The 20821-nt window shown below is 39.9% G+C and overlaps 1 protein-coding gene across 1 annotated transcript in view; it reads right to left on the bottom strand.

Moving 5' to 3' along the window:
- Positions 1-6466: 6466 nt before the first annotated feature.
- Positions 6467-20821, bottom strand: part of WRN (WRN RecQ like helicase) — a 100443-nt gene continuing 86088 nt past the window's right edge. Inside the window, exons 33-37 of the mRNA XM_075262230.1 lie at positions 17042-17173; positions 15448-15610; positions 10626-10843; positions 9744-9878; positions 6467-7676 (exon numbers count right to left, since the gene is read on the bottom strand). Coding sequence (XP_075118331.1) covers positions 7569-7676; positions 9744-9878; positions 10626-10843; positions 15448-15610; positions 17042-17173 — 756 coding nt within the window. The 3' untranslated portion in view covers positions 6467-7568. The remainder of the gene's footprint in view (positions 7677-9743; positions 9879-10625; positions 10844-15447; positions 15611-17041; positions 17174-20821) is intronic.

The raw sequence follows: 20821 nt of genomic DNA, 5'->3' as shown, positions 1-20821 counted from the left end.
GTGTGGCCTGCTGGGGGAGCAGTATATCAACCAGGGACAGAAATAGACTTGACAGGCTGATCAGGAGGGCCAGCTCTGTGCTGGGGAGCCCCCTGGACCCAGTTCAGGTGGTGGGTGACAGAAGGATACTGTCTGTGGTGACCTCCATGCGGGAGAACAAATCCCACCCCATGTATGGGACCCTGATGGGACTTGGCAGCACTGTAAGTGACCATCTGCTTCACCCCAAGTGTGAGAAGGAGTGCTATTGCAGCTCCTTCATTCCAACCGAGACCAGGCTGTATAATCTACATCAAACCAAGCGAAGATCTCTCCGCACAGAGGACTAATGATTATGACGATGACCATGAGGTTTTTCCTCTTTCTCTTCCGTTTTTCCTTAGCTGCTATGGACTCCTAGTATATCTTCTCCTCTCAGCTTATGTGTATCTCCTCCTGTAATATACAGTATTACTCTGTATTATTCTGTATCTGTATTACTATGCTGCTGTAACATGCTGAAATTTCCCCAATGTGGGACTATTAAAGGATTATCTTATCTTATCTAAGAGTTAAACCCAATCCACTACTGAGATTAGACTCAACCACGTTTGACAATATGTAAAGTCAGACCCAAGTCAGACATTATAACAAAACAACTAGAAGTTCTACAGATGGACCCTGACAGTGTATAAGTCATAGGGGAGCGGCCACAGGTTGTTTACAGACTTCATTCTGAGGCGATACCTTTCTAAGATTTGGATGACCACAATAGTTGTTTTTTTTAAAATTACCTGATTTTCATCTAATTTGTCACTGAGAACTTGCTTCTCTAGGGTACCTAATGGATGATGCCCCATTAATAACCATAAAAAAAAAACAAAAAAAAAAAAAAACCAACTTACTACTGTTTCCCCATTTTACTGCAGATTTAATACAGTATATCCAAGCCCAGTGCTGTATCTCAAAAACAAAAACAAGATACTGAGCGGCCCGTAGTAGGTACGGCAAGAATATTGCTCACCTGGATGAGTTGTGATTACACAACACTTGTACCAACAGTGAGAATGTTTAACAGAGGATCCCTCTCTGAAATGGATGTAGCTGCAGGATTCCTCACACCTCATGGGTGTGAGTAGAGTACAATGAAGGACCAATAATACAGATTTATGGTGAAAAATCTGATTAGAAAGGACCCCCAGTTGCCATATGGATGGAAATACACGACTTTATTAGACAACTTACACACAACGCATTTCGGGCGTATACATTGACCTTCCTCAGGTCATTGGTTCTAAAACAATAAAAACAGAATAGACCACATATATATGTGTCCCACATAATTACAATTCCAAAAATAGAAGCAATTCTCCCACCTATTTGATTTTATACATTATAGCATAATATATGACCACATTGGCCAAAGATGGAGTATAGTTCCACAATACAAAAAATAAAAAATAAAAGTACAAATTCAGTAGTTTCTATTATACTTCTCCAAAAACCAACTCCATATTTGAGGCAGATGGTTCTATAGAATAGTAAGACTTGATGTTAGTGGATACCTATAATAGAAATTGAAATAATTCAGTCACATGTAATGGTTAACCAATTCTGTTATAGTTCAAATGACCACCATAAGCAAACATTGAGTAAATGAACACTCATTATGGAAAAGCAAAGACAAAACCTCCAAATGGCACAATGGCCCCGAGGGAAACGTGATTCATCAAGTAAGGCATCTGAAATTCACACAGAATGCCATAAATATCATAACAAGAAAACTCATACTCTTACCTTTACCATCGGGCTGATTGCTTGTTAGCCTGGCAGAAGGCGGAGTGTAAAATACCATTGGTGGGCGTGGAACATGTCAATTCTGCCTCCCGCAATAATTCAAAGGTGCACATGCGCTCAAAGGCACACATGTGGAGAGAGCGGCACAGACTCCGCGTCTCAAAAAATCCACAGCACACGCGCCCGACTTCACAGGCTGATGCATGCGCTTCGCTGACACTCTATTTCGCCGTCTGGCTCCGGAGGCATGTGCTAATGCGCACACGCCGTCCTCGGGGAGCGGCACACGCGCACCAGTGACTGACGGCAAGAGCCAGCGCACACACGCCCACCCCGAAGAATGGTGCATGCACACCGACACCAGCCAGCGCACACGCCCACCCCAAGGAGCGGCGCATGCATTAGCACACGCCTCCAGGGCCAGCCAGCGAAATAGAGTGTCAGCAAAGCGCATGCGTCGGCCTGTGAAGCTGGGCGCGTGCGCTGTGGATTTTCCTGTGTTCTGGAACCTGTGAAAAAAACAGAAGATTACATATAAAAATCAGGATAGGTGGGAAAGGTTGCCCAAAGTTGACCCTGACCCCCTGACTGTGAGGTGCCAGCAATACCTGCAGTCTCAGAAGAGAATAGCTCTCCCCTGACTGTGTTAGCTGTCAACACTGAAGGTCAGCGGGAAGTACCTGACTTGCAGGAACTTGAGTTGTCACGTGACAATTTTGGAGACCCAGGCTTGTTTAATACAAGAGAAAATGTTAATATGATAAATGGTAAATCCCAGTAACTGGGGGGTGACCAAGAGTTTCTTTATTGTGCTGTGAACCAGGATTTATTGTATAGGGTAAGCAAAGAAATTAAGCTATTGAGCAATTGGTGGTACCTCAACCCTTTCAAAAAGTGGTTCTAGAGTTAGCCCATAAGCATGCACAGCGAGGACATTTCGGGTATGAGAAGATGAAAGAACTTATAGCGTTTTTATTGGCTGGGGGTTGATAGACACGTACAAGACTACTGTAACTCCTGCCTGATGTGCCAATTAACCACTCAAATCGGGGCGCACCCCTGTGAGGAAGAGTGAGGCGGTGACCACAGGCAGCACTATTTGAGAAGTGGCAATTTTACCTTTTTTTTCTTGAACTAGCCGAAGACAGTCTGCTCTGAAAACAAAACTGAGCTGACCTGTCCTAGGCTAGCATAAACCTCTGCATCTTGGCACAGGCAGCGATGCTAAGATGTCATCATGCCTCTTATGCGTGGGTGAGGAATAGAAGGCAGTGGTGGCTCCATCAAGGGATTGCAGGTAGGTGAGGATACTTTTTTTTTTTTTTAATAGGCCGCTACCTGCTGGAGTATCCCCAGCAGGTAACAACCTATTTGTCTACCTAAGCCCAGTCCTGTTCATGGCCGCCACCCGCTTCCCCTTCTATTATAGGATGCAGAAGAGGGGAGAAGAAGTGGGCCCGCAAACCCTGACAACTACCACTATTATTATACCCCGGAGTATAATAATTGGAGACTCAGGTGAGGTGAAGAAACTGAATACTGTTACTCACCTGTAGTGGATGCGCTGTTACTCCTAGCAGGCTTTGTGCCTTTATGGTAATGTCCCAGACGTCATGTGGATGGGTCCATGTGACGTCTAGACCATTACCATAAAGGTCCGAAGCCTGCTAGGAGTAACGGCGCATCCAGGAGAGGTGAGTTAGTAACAATGTTTTTTTTTATGTTTCTTCACCTCCCCTGAGTCTCCAATTATTATACTCTGGGGTCTTAAAAGACCAGAGTATAATAATAGTTCATGGGTGGGCCACTATGGGTCTTAATAGAGGTTGGATGGGCCACTGTGGGGCATAATAGACCGGCAACCTTTATTTTGCCCCACAGCTGCCCCTGCAGCTTCTATTATGCCCCACAGCAGCCCCTGCAACCTCTATGCTCCACAGTGGCCCACCCAACCTCTATTATGCCCCACAGTCTCTTATGCCACTGTGGGGCATAATTCCACGTGCAAGGGACATTTATGAAAGAGTTTATTAGGATATATTATGAATAGAAGGGGGCATTATATACACATATATCAGGATCTGAGTTATTTATAAAACAGTGCGTTTTTTGGTGGTGTTCGAGTGGGGATTTGAGCCAGTGTCCTGTGGTTCTCTGGTCAATTCTCTTTGCCACTGAGCTGTTGGGATAGTGGTTGGAGCTCAGCCTCAGTGTATACTTGAGCTTGCTTTGTGTCTCGGTGGATGTGAGCTTCAGGTGTGTGTAATTGTCGTCAACCTATCAGGTTTTTCCGGGGTCTGTAAAAGGCTGACTGCTGGCTTCAGTCCTTGCGGGTTTTTGTGGTTACCAGCTAGGAGTCTTGGCCCAGTCTAGGAGAACTTAGTGGGAGTTGTACGGTATCTGAAGCTGAATTGGAAGTGGTGTGAGGTTTGTTCTGAGTCTGTTCCTACTCAACCCCTGTCCTGCATTTCTAGCTGCCTGTCACTGTTTGGTATTTGTTAGTTTCTGTTTTGGGTTTCAGGTTTGTTTTGTCCCTGTCCTGTGATACCCTTCCTCATTACTTCACTCCTCCGCTCCTCAATTCCTGTTTTCTGTTAGTGGTTGTGCTGCACCTCTTAGTTCTCCAACATGTCCCATCTTAGTTAGTACTGTTTGCAGCTGCACTAATCCTTTGGCTAGGGGTGACCGCCTCTAGTTTCCCAGTCCCTAGCCTCTTTCACCTCTCATCTTACCTGTCTGTTAGACCTTTGCGTTTATAGTTGTCGGTGCCAGGCTTAGCTCGGGAACAGTTGGCCAACACCCTCAGGCAGGGCCTCGTCAGCTGTTGTAGCGCTAGGGACAGCTTACCTACCCCATTTCCCTAGTAGTGCTAGCACCATTCAGTACCACAGTTGTCAGGCATTGACACAACCGTGACATACATACATATATATATATATATATATATATTTATATATGTGGGTCGGGTGCGTGGAGAAGTGAGGAATCAAAGATGTCTGTGTTGCAAACTTTTCAGAGACAACAGAGATAAGTCATAGCTGGAAGAAATTGTCATGGCGGTCCAATGTGAAGAGATGGGAAATGTGAGCGATTAGCTAGAGACGCTCCTGTAAGCCACAAAATGGTACTGCACTGTATTCACTGTAATGTTACCACTAGAACTGCTCCTCCCATTCCTTCACGGTATTCAGTGCGGTGGTGGGGAAAATGGGGTGTTGACGTCTTTCTATCATCCACCTCAGGCAACAGAGAGGCTAACTTCACCACTGGCTCCAATCTCACACTTCAGGATTCCTTTAGCACCCCTGCCAATTATAGAAGTGCCCTTTGAGCGTCTAGCTATGGATTTGGTGGGACCTCTTTTAAAGTCCGCCTTGTTGGTTGTATTAGACTATACTAGACTAGTATTAAACTATACTACACGGTACCCTGTATCTGTGCCTCTAAGACATACTTCAGCAAAGCTGATCCCAAAGGAGCTTTTTCATGTTTTCCCAAGCAGGTATCCCTAAAGTGATCTTGACTGATCAGGGGACCCCCTTTATGTCCAAAGTTATGAAGGAAATGTGTAAATTCCTAGGTATTAAGCACTTGAGAACCTCTGTCTACCACCCCCAGACTGATGGCCTAGTCGAGTGGTTTAATAAGACCCTTGTCTCTCCGCCATTCACCTGTAATCCCAGTTTTTGTCTGTATGCAAATGAGTTCTCTCGCAGCACTGGGGGCGTTGAACTACAGGAGCATAATTCACATGCTCGCGTAAGTGGCCACAAAACAATGGCTGCTGGCATCTGCAGTCGGCTCTGTCTGAGGCCCAATGGCAGAGTGCTCAAGCGTGTGACCCCAGCCGGAAGAAGACGTGAAGAGGCGGTTGCTGAAGAAGATGGAGGTGTCGCTGGAGAGAGTTCTCTTGCAGCATTGGGGACACCCCCAGTGCTGGGGCCTGCCCCCAGTGCTGCGAGAGCACTCATTTGCATACCGACAAAAAACGGGATTGCACGCGAACGGCGGCGCAGAGAAGACAACGCAAAGTAGGAGAAGAATAGCTTTTCTTAAGGCTATTCCAATGTGGTAGTCAGAAAAAAAAGTGTTTGAATGATAGGATCCCTTTAAGGCCTATAAAACCTGTCAAGACTTCAATCCTGGGCAGAGTGGAGGAGTCAGGTTCTGTCCCAACACCCTGACATCTGGTGAGAGACCAGTATGGATCATAGCCTCTGTTTTGACCGTATGGCTGAATCAAGCCACACGTACAGTTAGAGTACCTTTGTTTAGTTAGCCATTCAGACAAACGGGATTTGTTTTATTTTTGCCAGAAGTTAAGGCTATATTTTGTTTTGCTCATTTGTGTCTGAAGTGAAGGTTTATTTATTTTCCTGTTTTTCTAAATAAACCTGTTGAACCCAATTTTGGTGTCTGTCTCTGACTGTCTGGGTCTGCTGCTGCTGCTGCTACTGCTGAGCCTACCTACTCCACAAGACACGTGCCAAATGTGCGCCATTTGTAGACCACTGGAAAACCTCTTCTATGTACAGACTGAACGAAATGTACTAGAACAAAATTGTAAACACAACTGATGCTTTTATATTTCTTTATTTAAACAAATTTAGAAAACGAATATATATTTTTTTTTTTACAAAATAATATACGTATATATTTTTTGACATAGTATGCTTGTTTGTATGTTTCCATGTTCCCAGCTCCTCAATCTTCATGCATACAAGAATCAGCAGACAGAGTTTAACAGGATAATAGAGGCTGTTAGATACACATATATCACTATTTCTGTGGAGTAAAGGATTGAGTATGTTAAAGGTGGTGAACCACAAATGAAACCGGTCCTCAATTCACAAAAATATACAGGGTGTATGTGTCTGAATGGGAGCTGCAGGGACCCAGGACTCCTGTTCTTATTATCAGTGGGGTTTCTGGCAGTCAGATCTTAACCGATCATAGACTTCGATTTGTGGTACAAACTTATAAAATGTAACATGTCCTATCCCTATTTCTCTTAACAGACAATGGGGGATAGTCACACTTCCCTCCTACAGATTAGATAGTTTTGGTAGCCTCACTCTGAAAGTATATACACACTGTCTCTGTACACAATAAGAAAAACAAATAAATTACATTTTGCAATTTAGTTTTTATGATACAAAAAATATAGCTTAAAAAATATTAGCAGCACTACCTGGTGAAAGTGGACCACGAGTTTTCATTGTTTCAAGTTTCATTTTTTTCAAGAACGAAGAAACCTAGCCTAATATGAACTTTTGTTATGTGCAGTATTTGTGGCATGTAAGAAGATGACAAAGTCCTCATACCACTGTTAATCACAGAAGATGAAGAATCACTGTTGGAGTAAATGAACATCCTATCAACTACTGGAAATCTCCGACACTGCGTTCCAAGCAAAGCCCTAAAATGATTCTCGTTGATGTAGTTTTCTAAGCTTTTCTGCAGGATCTTAAATGCTTTGTAACTCTGAAAATTGGTGATGTTCTGAGGTCCCAATTTCCTCCAATGAAATCTTCTAAAATGACTGTCGTGTTAAAAGATCAAATTGGGATGGAATTCTCCTTTGAATACTATGAACAGGATCAACCTGTGGATTTGTGTGCACCAAGGTACGAACACTTTGTGGGCCTAGTATGACGAATATGTAACACAAGAAACTAAACATTCAATAAAAGTGAAGAGATGTACACTCTCCAACTTCATAAAATAAACATGGGCAATATATAAAACAAGGACATATATATAACAAATATCAACATGCATAAATACAACGTTCATCCAAAAAGGCCTTTCTTCTTTACAGTTTTGGCTTTTTTGGTATTAGAAGACTTAGCAGTTTCTTTTGGCACTTCAAACCATTCAGGCAACTTTCTTTTTGGTGTCTGCGGGAAAAAACAAACAAACAAAAAAACCCCAATTATATTGTGAATGAAAAAATGTGCTTTCTTAGCAACAATGCTTCTTAGGAATAATGTGTCGCCAGCAAATGGCCTATTGTTCAAATCATGTTTTTATGTTAAACATATTTTTAAAGAATTTTTTAGCTATATTAAATATTTAGCTAAATTAAAAATATCCTAAAATTCAGCAATTCCAACTTTTTCCACCAAGTCTAAAACACTGTATATAGTGTATATAGCTGGAAACAGCTCAGCTTCTATTCAAGAGAATGTGAAATGAGCTAAAGTTCCCCAGCACCACAACTATAGAGCTGTACACTGTGGCCATATACACTATACAGCTTGCTGAAGTCAAATCAGCTGAGAGATCGGGGTGTCAGACCCCCACTAATTAGATACTGATGACCTATCCTGAGGTACAAAACCTGACATTAACCCCTTCCTGCTCCTTACTATTACGTAATGCTGTGGGCACAGGAGCCTGGCAATCAGGGGATCCGAGGGCAAGATTGCCTCCCTCCGAATCCCCATAGTAAGATTGCAGGGTAAGAGGGGTTGCCATGGCAGCCTGGAGACCGCGCAATGGCCTCCTGCTTATGCACGTTACACATAGTGAGCCTATGTGTTATGTGCTGCAATACTATTTATTGCAGTACATTGCACTGGGAACAAAAAAAGGAAAAATGTGTACACTAAAATATAACTTTTAATAGTGACGATTAAAAGTACCAAGTATTAAATATTAAAATTATTACACTGCGTTCCAATGGTAGTGTTAGGCGGTAGGTAGGTACATGCAAATTATTTATAAAGCTGAGATTCTGGCTCAATACTCAAAGCCCTGCAAAGTCCACCTATCCAATTTGTCAAAAAGGACAGGGGGTATAATACCCTATGTATAAGTCTTGGTATCTAACATAGGGATATAGTATCAGGAGCGATACCCTATACGCTGGTCATAATCAGTGAATCTCTTTAACACACCTTCAGTTCTAAAGGGTGTGTAATATATTACAAGGGGTCCCAAATCAGCACACCCAGCCACGGACTAACCTCAAAACCGGTAAAAGACCGGCTAGCTGAGGTCTAACTGGAGAGCTTACATTACACTCTCTTAGTTTTATTAACTACCATTGCACACACCGTATAACACACAACAGGATGACACACACATTCAAATGTGGCAGTAATCCTGCTGGTCTTCAGAGACTCCAACACAGATGTGTACGCAAACTAAGTCCCCACTATCGAAAAATAGTGTTAAAAATAGCTAATACATGATAAAATCAATACAAATATGGTACTTCTGTAATTGTAATGACCCACCGGACAAAGTAGCTATGTCACTTTTAATGCAGAGTAAATACCATGAACACAAAATGCAAAAATAATGATAGAATTAAAACATTATCCCAAAATGGTACAAGTCGTCACGCAAAAACTAACCCCCTCATATAGCTATCTCGACAGAAAAAATAATAATAATTAAAAAAAAGGAACTTTGGAAGGAGGGGAAGGAAGATATAAAATAAAAGTTGTACAAACTACCCTGCATCCTAAAAGGGTTAGAAAAGGAGTTTTCTAAATCTTATTAATTGATGACCCATCCTTAGAATCAGCTGTTTTAAGCAGTAGTGTGTACTGAGTACTACATCTTCAAATGTGATATCGCATTCATTGGTCACACGGCCTGTTTGCATCTCAGTCTCATTCAAGTCAATGAGCCGAGATGCAATAACAAGCACAGCTAATACACAAATGTACAAACCTGTGTAGTGAAGAGGCTGCAGTGCACACCCGAATGCTGCAGCCTCTTTAAACAGTTGACTTTGGTTTCAGGGTCCAAGATCCAGGACCCCTGCTGATGTCCAACTGATAAACTACAGCTAAAAGTTTAACTGTATAGTTAAACATTCCATCATATTTCTCTAATTCTTTACAAAAAAAAAGCAATGTAAGCATCTTACAAAATAAATTCTTATATATATTCTATAGTGAAAAATAAAACAACAATATATGCTGAATGCATACATGTTTAATGTCAAATACCTGAACTTGGGATTCTGAGAATAATTCCTCTGTGTCTTCATCCAATACCTGCTGATTCCATGAGGCCAGTTTGATCGGAGCTACAACAGACATGGAGTCTTTCTGAACATTTGATGGGACCTCTTTGGTTTGTTTCTGAACACAAAACATCGTATTGAGAAGAATGCGAAAATTATCACTGTAGTCCTGTCGACATTTTCTAATGGAAATATATATGGCATTAGTAGTTTTTTTTTTTAAATATATATATACCGAAAGTATACCGAAATGTACCTAAGTCTGTCAGAATGCTCACGTGTACAGCTACGTACAGCATCTTTACTGTGTGAGCATATATGTGAGGAGGAGAGGTTTTTTTTTTTTTTTTGGGGGGGGGGGGGGGTCCCCACAAAACTATTGTGCTGTTCCTCTGTTAATGCTCATGGAAATGTACTAAGTAATTGATAACCTGCTCAATTTTGTCAATATGAGGTGTCGTTTCACATATGGCATATTGAATCTGAAACTAAATGCACTGATTGCTCAGGAATGGTGGGAACTGAAGAAAGAAATCCAACTGCGCTAGAATCAATGGAGCAGCACTTACTGCAGGATGAAACAACACTGGAAAACAACTGTGTGGCAAGAGCTACTAAAGAAGCAATATAGTATTATGTGTGGCAGTCTTTTAATTGAATGGTTGCCTATGTAATGCTTATATAGATTGGGTGGGTACCAGTGAAAGGACTTTAACAGTTTTTCTCCATTCTGGCTCATAGTGGAGATCCTATACAGTGGAGGCACTATAATGTAAATATGTCCTAATAAGCATGTGAACAGGGAGCAACCATCATGAAACAATCCCTTTAATATTTTAGAACAAGTAGCTAACAAACATCTAACCTCCTTTTCCATCCAAACATGAGTCCTGTCCATAATGGTTTTGGGCTGTGTGCTCACTTGTTCCTGTGCCTCGTCCCTTGTCATACTTTGTGGATGTTCATTGGTTAGGCCTAGTTCACCACCTCTCTCTTTTTCTAGCAGTGTGATCACCATCCTTATGAGGTAGATATCAATTTCAGGAGCCACCAAAGCCCTTATAGCTTGAAAACTGGATAGATCTGTAGATATAAAGGTTTTATTATAAAATAATGTCTAGATTCACTGAATAAAACTTTAGCAAAACCAGTGCAAAGGTAAAAGGGTCTCTGTGTTTGTCCCACCCAATGTGATAGTGGGGTGCTGATTGTTTGTCACAGTGATGGGGGCCTACTGAAGGCTCCCCTCACCCTCCCAAGATCATTTCTAACCTAATATAGATATACTTTCACTTTCAGTTTGCAAACTTCAGTACATTGCAATTCAGAAGAAATGTACTATAGTAGTGATCGTGATACCTAGTTCACTCATTGTAAAGTATTAAGTAAAAAATTAAATAAAACAACTTAAACAGTGCTTTTTCCATTTTTTTTCTTTTTGTAAAAGAAATATAATAAAAATAAAAAAGCCACATTTAGTATTGCTTAGTCCCAACAACCCATACTATAGAAATAGAATATTATTTATCGTGCACAGTAAACACCGGCAAGTATTAAAATAATAAAGAGCAACAAAATTTCTGCTGCTTGGTCACATTGTCTGCCTCAAAATGTATTTATTTATTTTTAAAAGTCACATATAAACCGAAATGTTACTAATAGAACGAACAGTTGATCCCTAAGCCCCGACACAGCTCCAATAATGGAAAAATTTAAAATATTATCGCCTAGAATGTGGTAACGCTATTAAAAATTATTTTTGGTAAATAAGCTATTTTATTGTGCAAAGAAAGCCTAAAAAATAAAAAACCTAAAGGTAACATGATAGGCTAGGTTTACATCTGTGCACAGATTTTCGTTGTTTGGGTCCACCAGGGGACAGGAACGACAGAGACCTGGTAACAGTGGTTACCTGAAGACACTCATGCACCTCATAGACTATAATGATATCCACCAGATGCTCCTCAGGGTCCACTATTTATATGCTGAAACCATCAAAGAGAAAAGTCCTTCATACCGGGCTTTTCTCTCAGTCGAACTTTCAGTTTCTGCAGTGGAGTCTCTAATGGACCAATACAGATGTGAAACCAGTGCACCCCACAAAATTTTAAAAATTAAAAAACATTAGAAAAACAATGCTGACTTTTGTTTGCATCCTGAGTTAATAAGCTAAAGATTTTCCAAAACGGTGCAATAGAGAAGTACAACTCATTATGCAAAATAAAAGCCCTCTTATAACTATGTTGACATTAAAATGAAAAAGATGAAAAAAAAAGAAAAAAAAAAAAAGAAAGAAAAGAAAAGGACCTTTTCCCTACATATCCAGCAAGGCTGCATCCTTAAAGTGTTACTCATCATACAATGAAAAATATCAACATTTCAAGGTATTATAGATAAAAAAAATGTGGATTTTATTCCGTAAATAAAAATAGCAAATGATAACCATTGGCTATGTTCAAAAATATTTTAACTTAATACAAAAATTGGCAGTAAATGTAAACTTGTTTCATAGCACATCTGCGTCTCTAATGTTATTACATGTACACAAACAGCCTCAGATGGGTTCATGGACTTGGACTCTCGCTAAATGAAAGAATGAATGGCCTATTGTACTAAGCATTCTGCCATTCTCAAATTCAATTTTTATTCCAGTAATATCAAGTTATCACTGATCCATTGGATAGGTGGTAATAGCAAGATAAATGGTAGTCCAACTGCTTGAACCTTCACAGATTGCTGGCACGTATTCCTCAGTGGCAAGACCGCAGGCAACAGCAAGAGGGGTAGAATGGAGCAGCAGTCTTACATGCATGCTGATGCTCCTTATACCTCTATGAGACTGCCATAGAGAAGTAAAGTACAGCACTCATCTGTCCCATATTCTTCTCATCCTCATGTAAATTCAGTTTAAATGAGTATTTATGACCCGAGAAGAGAGAGGACTAGTAAAGGAATAGTCAATCAGCTTCGCTGATAAATTTCATGACGTAACGGTCTGCACTTAATAAGAAAAAGTTAGGGCTGCGGAATTGAGAATTGTATTAGGAAAATATTTTTAGGCCACAATAGCTAGAATGCAATAATAATAATAATAATAATAATAATAATAATAATAATAATAATAATAATAATAATAATAATAATAAAAATCTCCCCAGAGTATGTTCAAACTAATTGTAGCCATATCTGAAAACGTACGTCCAATAATAAAACAACTTTTCATGAATGAATAGTACAGGTGAATATAATGAACTTTGTAATGCATCTTATTTAAGAAATACAGTGTAGGTTTCCTTTTTCATTTATCAAGCACAATTACTTGTTACATGTGGGTCTATGGAGAGGAGAGGAAGAATGTGCTGGAAAAGACATACAAATAACTGCAGATGCTAAATTGTTCTTTTGTTAGGCAGCTCTTTAACACTGCTATGTGTCAAGATGAGACAAAGAATGAGGCAACAGCCTCTGCTCTCCATAAAGTTCTGTCTGAGGTGAATATGAAATCTATGTTATGTGAGAAGGTGACAGGCAGACCTATGTGTGGTCCAGGGCGGACCTGGAGTAGGCCTCAGCACAAGTGTAGATCCTGGACTCATTACTGACTCCTAAAAGGCCGCAGAGCCTGCAGTTCATAGCAGTTCCATGAGGTGAAAGCAGGTGTATGGTTTAGTCCTGTAACTATATTGCCCCTGTTTTGTTCGGGTGGCTGGGATAAGCCACATGTATACAACCCCTTGCAAAAATTACGGAATCGCGAGTCCCTGAGCATGTTCCTTCATTTGTTTAATTTTGTGGGAAAAAAGTAGATCACAAGTAGAAAAAAAAACTAAAGGCATTTCATATGGCAACTTCTTGGCTTTAAGAAACACTAAAAGAAATAAAGAAAAATAATTGTAACCAGTAACAGTTAGATTTTTAGTACAAACACAAGGAATAAATTATGTAATCTGTCAATTCTGAGGAAAAAAATTATGGAATCATGAAAAAGAGACAAACAAAATAACACTCCAGCACATGACTAGTACTTTGTTGAACCACCTCTGGCTTTTCTAACTGCTTGCAGTCTCTGAGGCATTGACTTCATGAGTGATAAACCATACTCTTCAAAAACAGGATTTACATACAGAAAAAGCTAAAAGAAAGCAATCACTAACACCTAAACAGAAAAAAAACAAGTTTACAATGGGCTAAGGAAAGACAATCGTGGACTTTGGATGAAATTCATATTCTGTGATGAATCTCGAATCTGCACTGGGCAAGGTGATGATGCTGGAACTTTTGTTTTGTGCCCTTCCAATGAGATTTATGCAGATGACTGTCTGAAGAAAACATGCAAATTTCCACAGTCATTGATGATATGGGGCTGCATGTCAAGTAAAGGCACTGGGGAGATGGCTGTCATTAAATCTTCAGTAAATGCACAGGTTTACATTGAAATTTTGGATACTTTTCTTATCCCATCTATCGAAAGGATGTTTGGGGATAATGAAATCATTTCTCAAAATGATAATGCATCTTGCCATAGAGCAAAAACTGTGAAAACATTCCTTGAAGAAAGACACATAAGGTCAATGTCATGGCCTACAAACAGTCCGGATCTCAATCCAATTGAACATTTGTGGTGGAAGTTAAACAAAATGGTCCATGACAAGGTTCCAACCTGCAAAGCTAATCTGGCAACAGCAATGACAGAAGGCTGGAGCCAGATTGATGAAGAGTACTGTTTATTACTCATGAAGTCAATGCCTCAGAGACTGCAAGCAGTTATAAAAGCCAGGGGTGGTGCAACAAAGTACTAGTGATGTGCTGGAGTGTTATTTTGTTTGTTTTTCATGATTCCATAATTTTTTCCACAGAATTGAGTGATTCCATAATTTATTCCCTGTGCTTGTTCTAAAAATCTAACTGTTACTGACTACCACAATTATTTTTCGTGATTTCTTTTAGTGTCTCTTAAAGCCAGAAAGTTGCCATATGAAATGCCTTTAGATTTTTCCATGGCTGTGATCTGCTTTTTTTTCTAAAAAATTAAACAACTGAAGAAACATCCTCAGGGACTGGCAATTCCATCATTTTTGCCAGGGGTTGTAGTTAGGTTAGCCGTTCTGTTTAGCTAGCGGCTCAGGCGGCTTTTGCTGAAGTTAAAGTTGTATTTTGTTTTATTTATTTTTTTCCTGAAGTCAAGGTTTATTTATTTTCCTGTTTTGTTTTTTTTAAATAAACCAGTTTGCTGCGTATTTTGTGTTCTTATACTTCCACCAGAATCTCTATTACTAGCCAATCCAAAACAAAAATGGCAATTAAAAAACTAATCTTTATTAATATTTCTATTAAAATAATTCCCCTGGGTAAAAACATTATTAAAACCAACAATGTCTTTTCTGCACCATTTTTTCCTAACCACCAGGGAGTATCTAACATGTATAGTCAATCTCCTCACATACTCCCTATCTCTTAGGTGTCTGTCAGGAAAAGCTGAAAAAGTTGCCTATAGATTATATATCTGCAGTCAGAACATTCATTTAGACTGCAAAATGGGTGCTAACTCAGCCTATCCTCAGCCTATCTGGTCTAGGGATCAGTCATATACTATTTGTCTCAGATTAATTCACTACTGAGATGCAATATAAAATACGAAACAATAATAGACAATAAAATACAAGACAATATTAAAAACGTCTGCTGACCTGAGTTGATAGCTGGCCCTTTAATGACCTCTGTAATAGTCTTCTGTATGGTAGGTGTCAAGCCAGCTCGCTCAACATCAAGGGGATAACCAGCTTTCAGTGCTTGCCATAAATGCATGCCAACAGCTGTCAGGCTTATACTTCGGGTATGAGCAATATTTTGCTGAAAAAGAAAAAAAAAATCAACATTTAAAATTTCAATGTATTTAACTGGAGCTCTTTGTAAGCTCACCTATAGAGAGTTTTGCCACATAACAATGAAAATTCTGACTAGTGAGTGGTAGTGAGTACGCTTGAACGCCAACAGTTAAAATTATGAATATAATGTGGCAAAGCTCGGCAAACTTGTGTTGTAGAGGTAAACTCATTTGAAAACTTTGGAAGGCCCATTTGCTTCCAAGCTTTAATTTGAGATGTTGCCTCAATATCTCCACATAATGTTTCTTCCTTATTATGAAGTGCACCAGTTCTTCCTGCAGAAAAGCATCCCCACAATGTGATGCTGTAGTAATTGTTGCAATCTTGCAAAGACACTCTTGGCAAACATTGCTGTGTGGGGGCAGGCATTATCCTGCTGGAAGCCCTAACATGAGAGGCAGCACATGTACCCACCACAAGATATCCATATAATGCAGCCATCAGTTTATCCCGAACAGAACCAACAATATTATTATTATACCCCAGAGTATAATAGCACTGAAGTGGAGGGGACCCATTGAGGGGAGCATATAATACTGAGTGGGGGCCACTTTGGGGACCATATAATACTGTGTGGGGGCTACTGTGGGGAGCATATAATGCTGTGTAGGCCCACGGTGGGGAGCACATAATACTGTGTGGGGGCCACTGTGGAGCATATAATACGGTGTTGGGCCACTGTGGGGAGCATATTATACTGTGTTGGGGGCCCACTATGGAGTTTATTATACTGTGTGTGGGGCCACTGTGGAGCATATCATACTGTATGGGGTACCGTAACTGTTACTATCAAGAATGTGTTAGGGAGGGGGTAGGGGGCCTCGGACAAAAGATTGCAACGGGGCCCACACGAGTTTAGTTACGCAACTGCTAACCAGCTAAGTCAGATGCCATATAGCGTAGGTAATTTATCAAAACAACCATCCAGGTTCTTCGGTCCAATAATGTGCTCCTTCTCAAAGTCTATCAGTTGGGCAAAATGTCTGATTGCATATGCATGTCTAGCAGTTAACGATCTCTCACCAAAAGGTACTTTTATGCGCTCTTGTGAGAAGTCTATACCTGTAATAATTGCCATTTGCTAAAAGTTCTCATGAAAAACTTTTTTCTTTCTTCCTACTCTGATTTTCTCTGGTGCTGTCTGAGTTTCATGTCTGACAGGACATTGAAGCATCTTTTTTGTAGTTTGTTCCTGCCTTGCATTACAAACTGTCTTTTTTCCTAAATTAGAAGAAGTTTGGTGCTCCTATCTCACCGTGGACCACCAGCCATTTACGAAGGAGTGAGAACCAGATTTGGAGATATGGAAAATATAGACGAGTCAGTGGTTTGGCCTACAGATTCCATAGCCCTGATGCAGCGAGTTCTACAGAGCTAATAGTATTTTCATACTCACCATTGACAAGCCCTGTTCTTTAAAAAGGGAGTATGTAAGACGAGGAGACTCCGGAAGTGTCATGCAAGCTGAGCCTTTGGAAACAGCCATGTTGGTTTGCAAATTTGTACCAGAAACGTTAAGTGAATCTGCCTAATATTAAAGATATATAAAAGTTACAAAAATGTTAAAATTTTAAAAAATTATACTATTTAACCCCTGCTCGCCATAGCAAATTTTGGACTCTTATGTGGCAAAAACTGAAACTTTTATGGTTAACTCCTTCCCGCCGATGGCACTTTTTGACTTCCTGACCAAGCTCGATTTTTCAAAACTGAAATGTGTCACTTTATGTGGCAATAACTTTGGAATGCTTTAACTTACCAAAGTGATTTTGAGATTGTTTTTTCGTAACACATTATACTTAACCCCTTCCCGCCGATGGCACTTTTTGACTTCCTGACCAAGCTCGATTTTTCAAAACTGACATGTATCACTTTATGTGGCAATAACTTTGGAACGCTTTAACTTACCAAAGTGATTTTGAGATTGTTTTTTTCGTAACACATTGTACTTCATGTTAGTGGTAAATTTTGGTTGATATGTTTTGTGTTTAATTAGAAAAAAATAGGAAATTTGATGGAAATTTTGAAAAATATGCATTGTATAAAGTTTGAAATGATGCGCATTGCATACAGATAGTCAGACCACCAAAATTATATCATAAATCTCATGTCCCAGATCTCTGCTTTATGTCGGCATCAAACTTTAGTCACCCTTTTATTTTTTATGGACATTATAAGGTTTACAAGTGAAACAACAATATTGAAAATTTTCAAGAAATTTCCAAAACCCATTTTTTAAGGGACTAATCCAGTTATGAAGGGGTTTTGAAAGACCCTTGTATTAAACCCCCCCATAAATCACCTCATTTTCAAAATTGCACCCCTTAAATAAGCCAAAACAACATATACCTAGTAATTTAACCCTATAAGTGCTAAACAGGAATTAATACAAAATGGAGGTGAAATTTTCAAATTTGATTTTATTTTACTAATATTTTCGTTTAGCCCTAGAATTTGCACATTCACAAGGGGTTAAAGGAGAAAACGCATCCTACAATTTGTTATGCAACTTCTCCCGACTACCATAGTACCCCACTTGTGGGTGTAAACTAATATATGGACGCACAGCGAGACGCAGAAAGGAAGGCGCGCCAAAGAGCTTTTAGAGGGCAGATCTGGCTGTGATCAGTTTCAGGAACCATGTCGCATTTACAAAGCTCTTGAGGTGTCAAAACAGTGGAAACCTCTAGAAAGTGATCACGTTTTGAAAACCGCACACCTCAAAAAATTTATCAAGTGATGTAGTGAGCATTAGTAACCCCGAAATGAATATGTAAGATGTGCGGAGGAAATTGGGCACACCAAATCCCATTCTATTTTCCCACTAGCTCCTATGACACAGACGGGGAAGAGGGGCATTCTGGGGGATCAGCGCTGGTGTCTTCTCTCTCCTAAGCTCTAAATATGGGGTGTCCCCTGAAAATGCTCGCACAGATTATACATTTCCTTCTAGTTGCAGCCACTTATGTCCTAATGATTTGGCGACTTTTGGGATATATATATATATATATATATTTATTTTTTTTGCAATGTGGCCATATGAGGGCTTGTTTGCGGTATTAGATATGCTTTTCAATGCCACCATTTTGGGGCCTGTAACTTATTGACTACATTTTATTAACTCTGGGTGGGATGTAAAAAGAAACATCAATTCTAACATTGCTTTTTAGCATTTTTTTTTTTTCCCGTGCAGCGTACAGCATAAGTAACATGTTACCTTTATTCTGCGAGTCGGTACGGTTAGGGCGATACCTCATTTATATTATTTTTTAATGCGTTGCTCTTTGTGCAGAATAAAATTCAATTTAGGGAAAAAAAAAAATCAATTTTTTTTGCCATCTTCTGAAAGGCATAACATTTTTATTTTTCGGTAGACAGCTGGTTGAGGGCTGATTTTTTGAGGGATGACCTCTGCTTTTTATTGGTACCATCTTGGTTTTCATCTGACCATTTGATTACTTTTTATTTAACATTTTGTAAGGCAAAGGTGGTGAATAATCATTATTTTGTGCGCTTTTCTACGTTTTTTTTTTTTTTTTTTTTATGTCGTTCTCCGTTCGGGTTCAATAATGTTTTAATTTAATTGTTCAGGTTTTTACGGATGCGGTGATGCCAAATATGTAATGTTCTTTTCTATTTTTCTTTATTTTACATAGTAAAACATTTTATATGGGAAAATGGGATTTTTGGGGCTTTATTTATTTTTAATTTATTTTAAACTTTTTTATCTTTACTTTTTTATAACTTTTTTTTTCTGTCCCCATGGGGGATTGAAGCAGTGATCTGCTGATCACTGCTTAACTACATGTACGCTGCAATACACGTGTATTGCAGTGTACAGGAAGCTCTCAGCTCGTGCAGACGCACGGGGCTGACAGCCTCCATTCCTGGCAGGATCAACCAGGTACGTGGAGAGGACGACATGGGGCAGACCCGGGGTCACTGATCAGACCCCGGGCTGCCCACTACCAACACCGGAACCCCTGAAACCGTTGCGGGGGGTGCCGATAGGCACTATTACATACCGAAACCCCTGAGATACCGGCGGTCATGTAGTACTACGGCGGTTTACGGGAAGTCCCTATTACGGCGGATGTCGGGAAGGGGTTAAAAAGGAGCAGTCACTTCACCTGACATGTTTATTTGAATAAATACTTAAATTTACCATAAAGTAACAATTCAGAAATTCTTTTCTCATAACTCTGTGGTGTGGAATTTCTCTGTTAGACCCTGTTGACATCCAGAGCAGTGGTATTCTAAATGAATGGGCTTAATCAGAGGGGGGTTTCAAGCCGCAGAATTCAAGTCAAGACCTAGCAGCACACTTATTTTTTCAACCTTGCTTTCAACGGGTGGCAGAAAGTGTCCCTAATTTTAAGGCAAAATTGGGTATTACACTTTGACTATTTATGAATAAATTGCCAAATGGATCCCTAGTCAAAAGGGTGTGTGCACAGTCTACTACTAATAGTACTGATTATAACATAGGAATGATATAGCACAGAAAAGGAAGAAAAGATGCTCCAGAATCGTTATTTCATAGTGGTTACTCAGGAGAGTTGACAGTTTCCATTTTTGAGTATGTTCACGCTGCACAAATTTGTAAATTTGTACAAGCTGATAAATTCATTTACCGTATATACTCAAGTATTAGCCGACCCGAATATAAGCCGAGACCCCTAATTTTACCACAAAAAAAAACAAAAAACAAAAAACAGGAAAACTTATTGACTCGAGTATACGCCTGGGGGAGAAATGCAGCAGCTACTGGAAAATTTCAAAAATTTTAATTATTATTATTATTGTTTATTTATATAGCACCATTAATTCCATGGTGCTTTACATTTGGGGGTTACATACAATACACAAAATATACAGGTACATATCGTACTAACAGTGATCGGCTGGCACAGTGGGGTAGAGGGCCCTGCCCGCGAGGGCTTACAATCTATGAGGGGAGGGGGGTAGAGACAGAAGGAGAGGGGGGAGGCTGTGCAGATGGCAGTGCGGTGATAGTGTTATTGGAGGTTGTAGGCCTTCCTGAATAGGTGAGTCTTCAGGACCTTCTTGAATCCTGTGATTGTGGGGGTCAGTCTTATGTGTTGTGGTAAGGAGTTCCAGAGTATGGGGGATGCACAAGAGAAATCTTGGAGACGGTTGTGTGAGGAGCGGATGA

The sequence above is a fragment of the Leptodactylus fuscus genome, chromosome 1 (assembly GCF_031893055.1).
Source record: "Leptodactylus fuscus isolate aLepFus1 chromosome 1, aLepFus1.hap2, whole genome shotgun sequence".
NCBI lineage: Eukaryota > Metazoa > Chordata > Amphibia > Anura > Leptodactylidae > Leptodactylus > Leptodactylus fuscus.
This window is presented reverse-complemented; position numbering and strand designations above follow the sequence as displayed.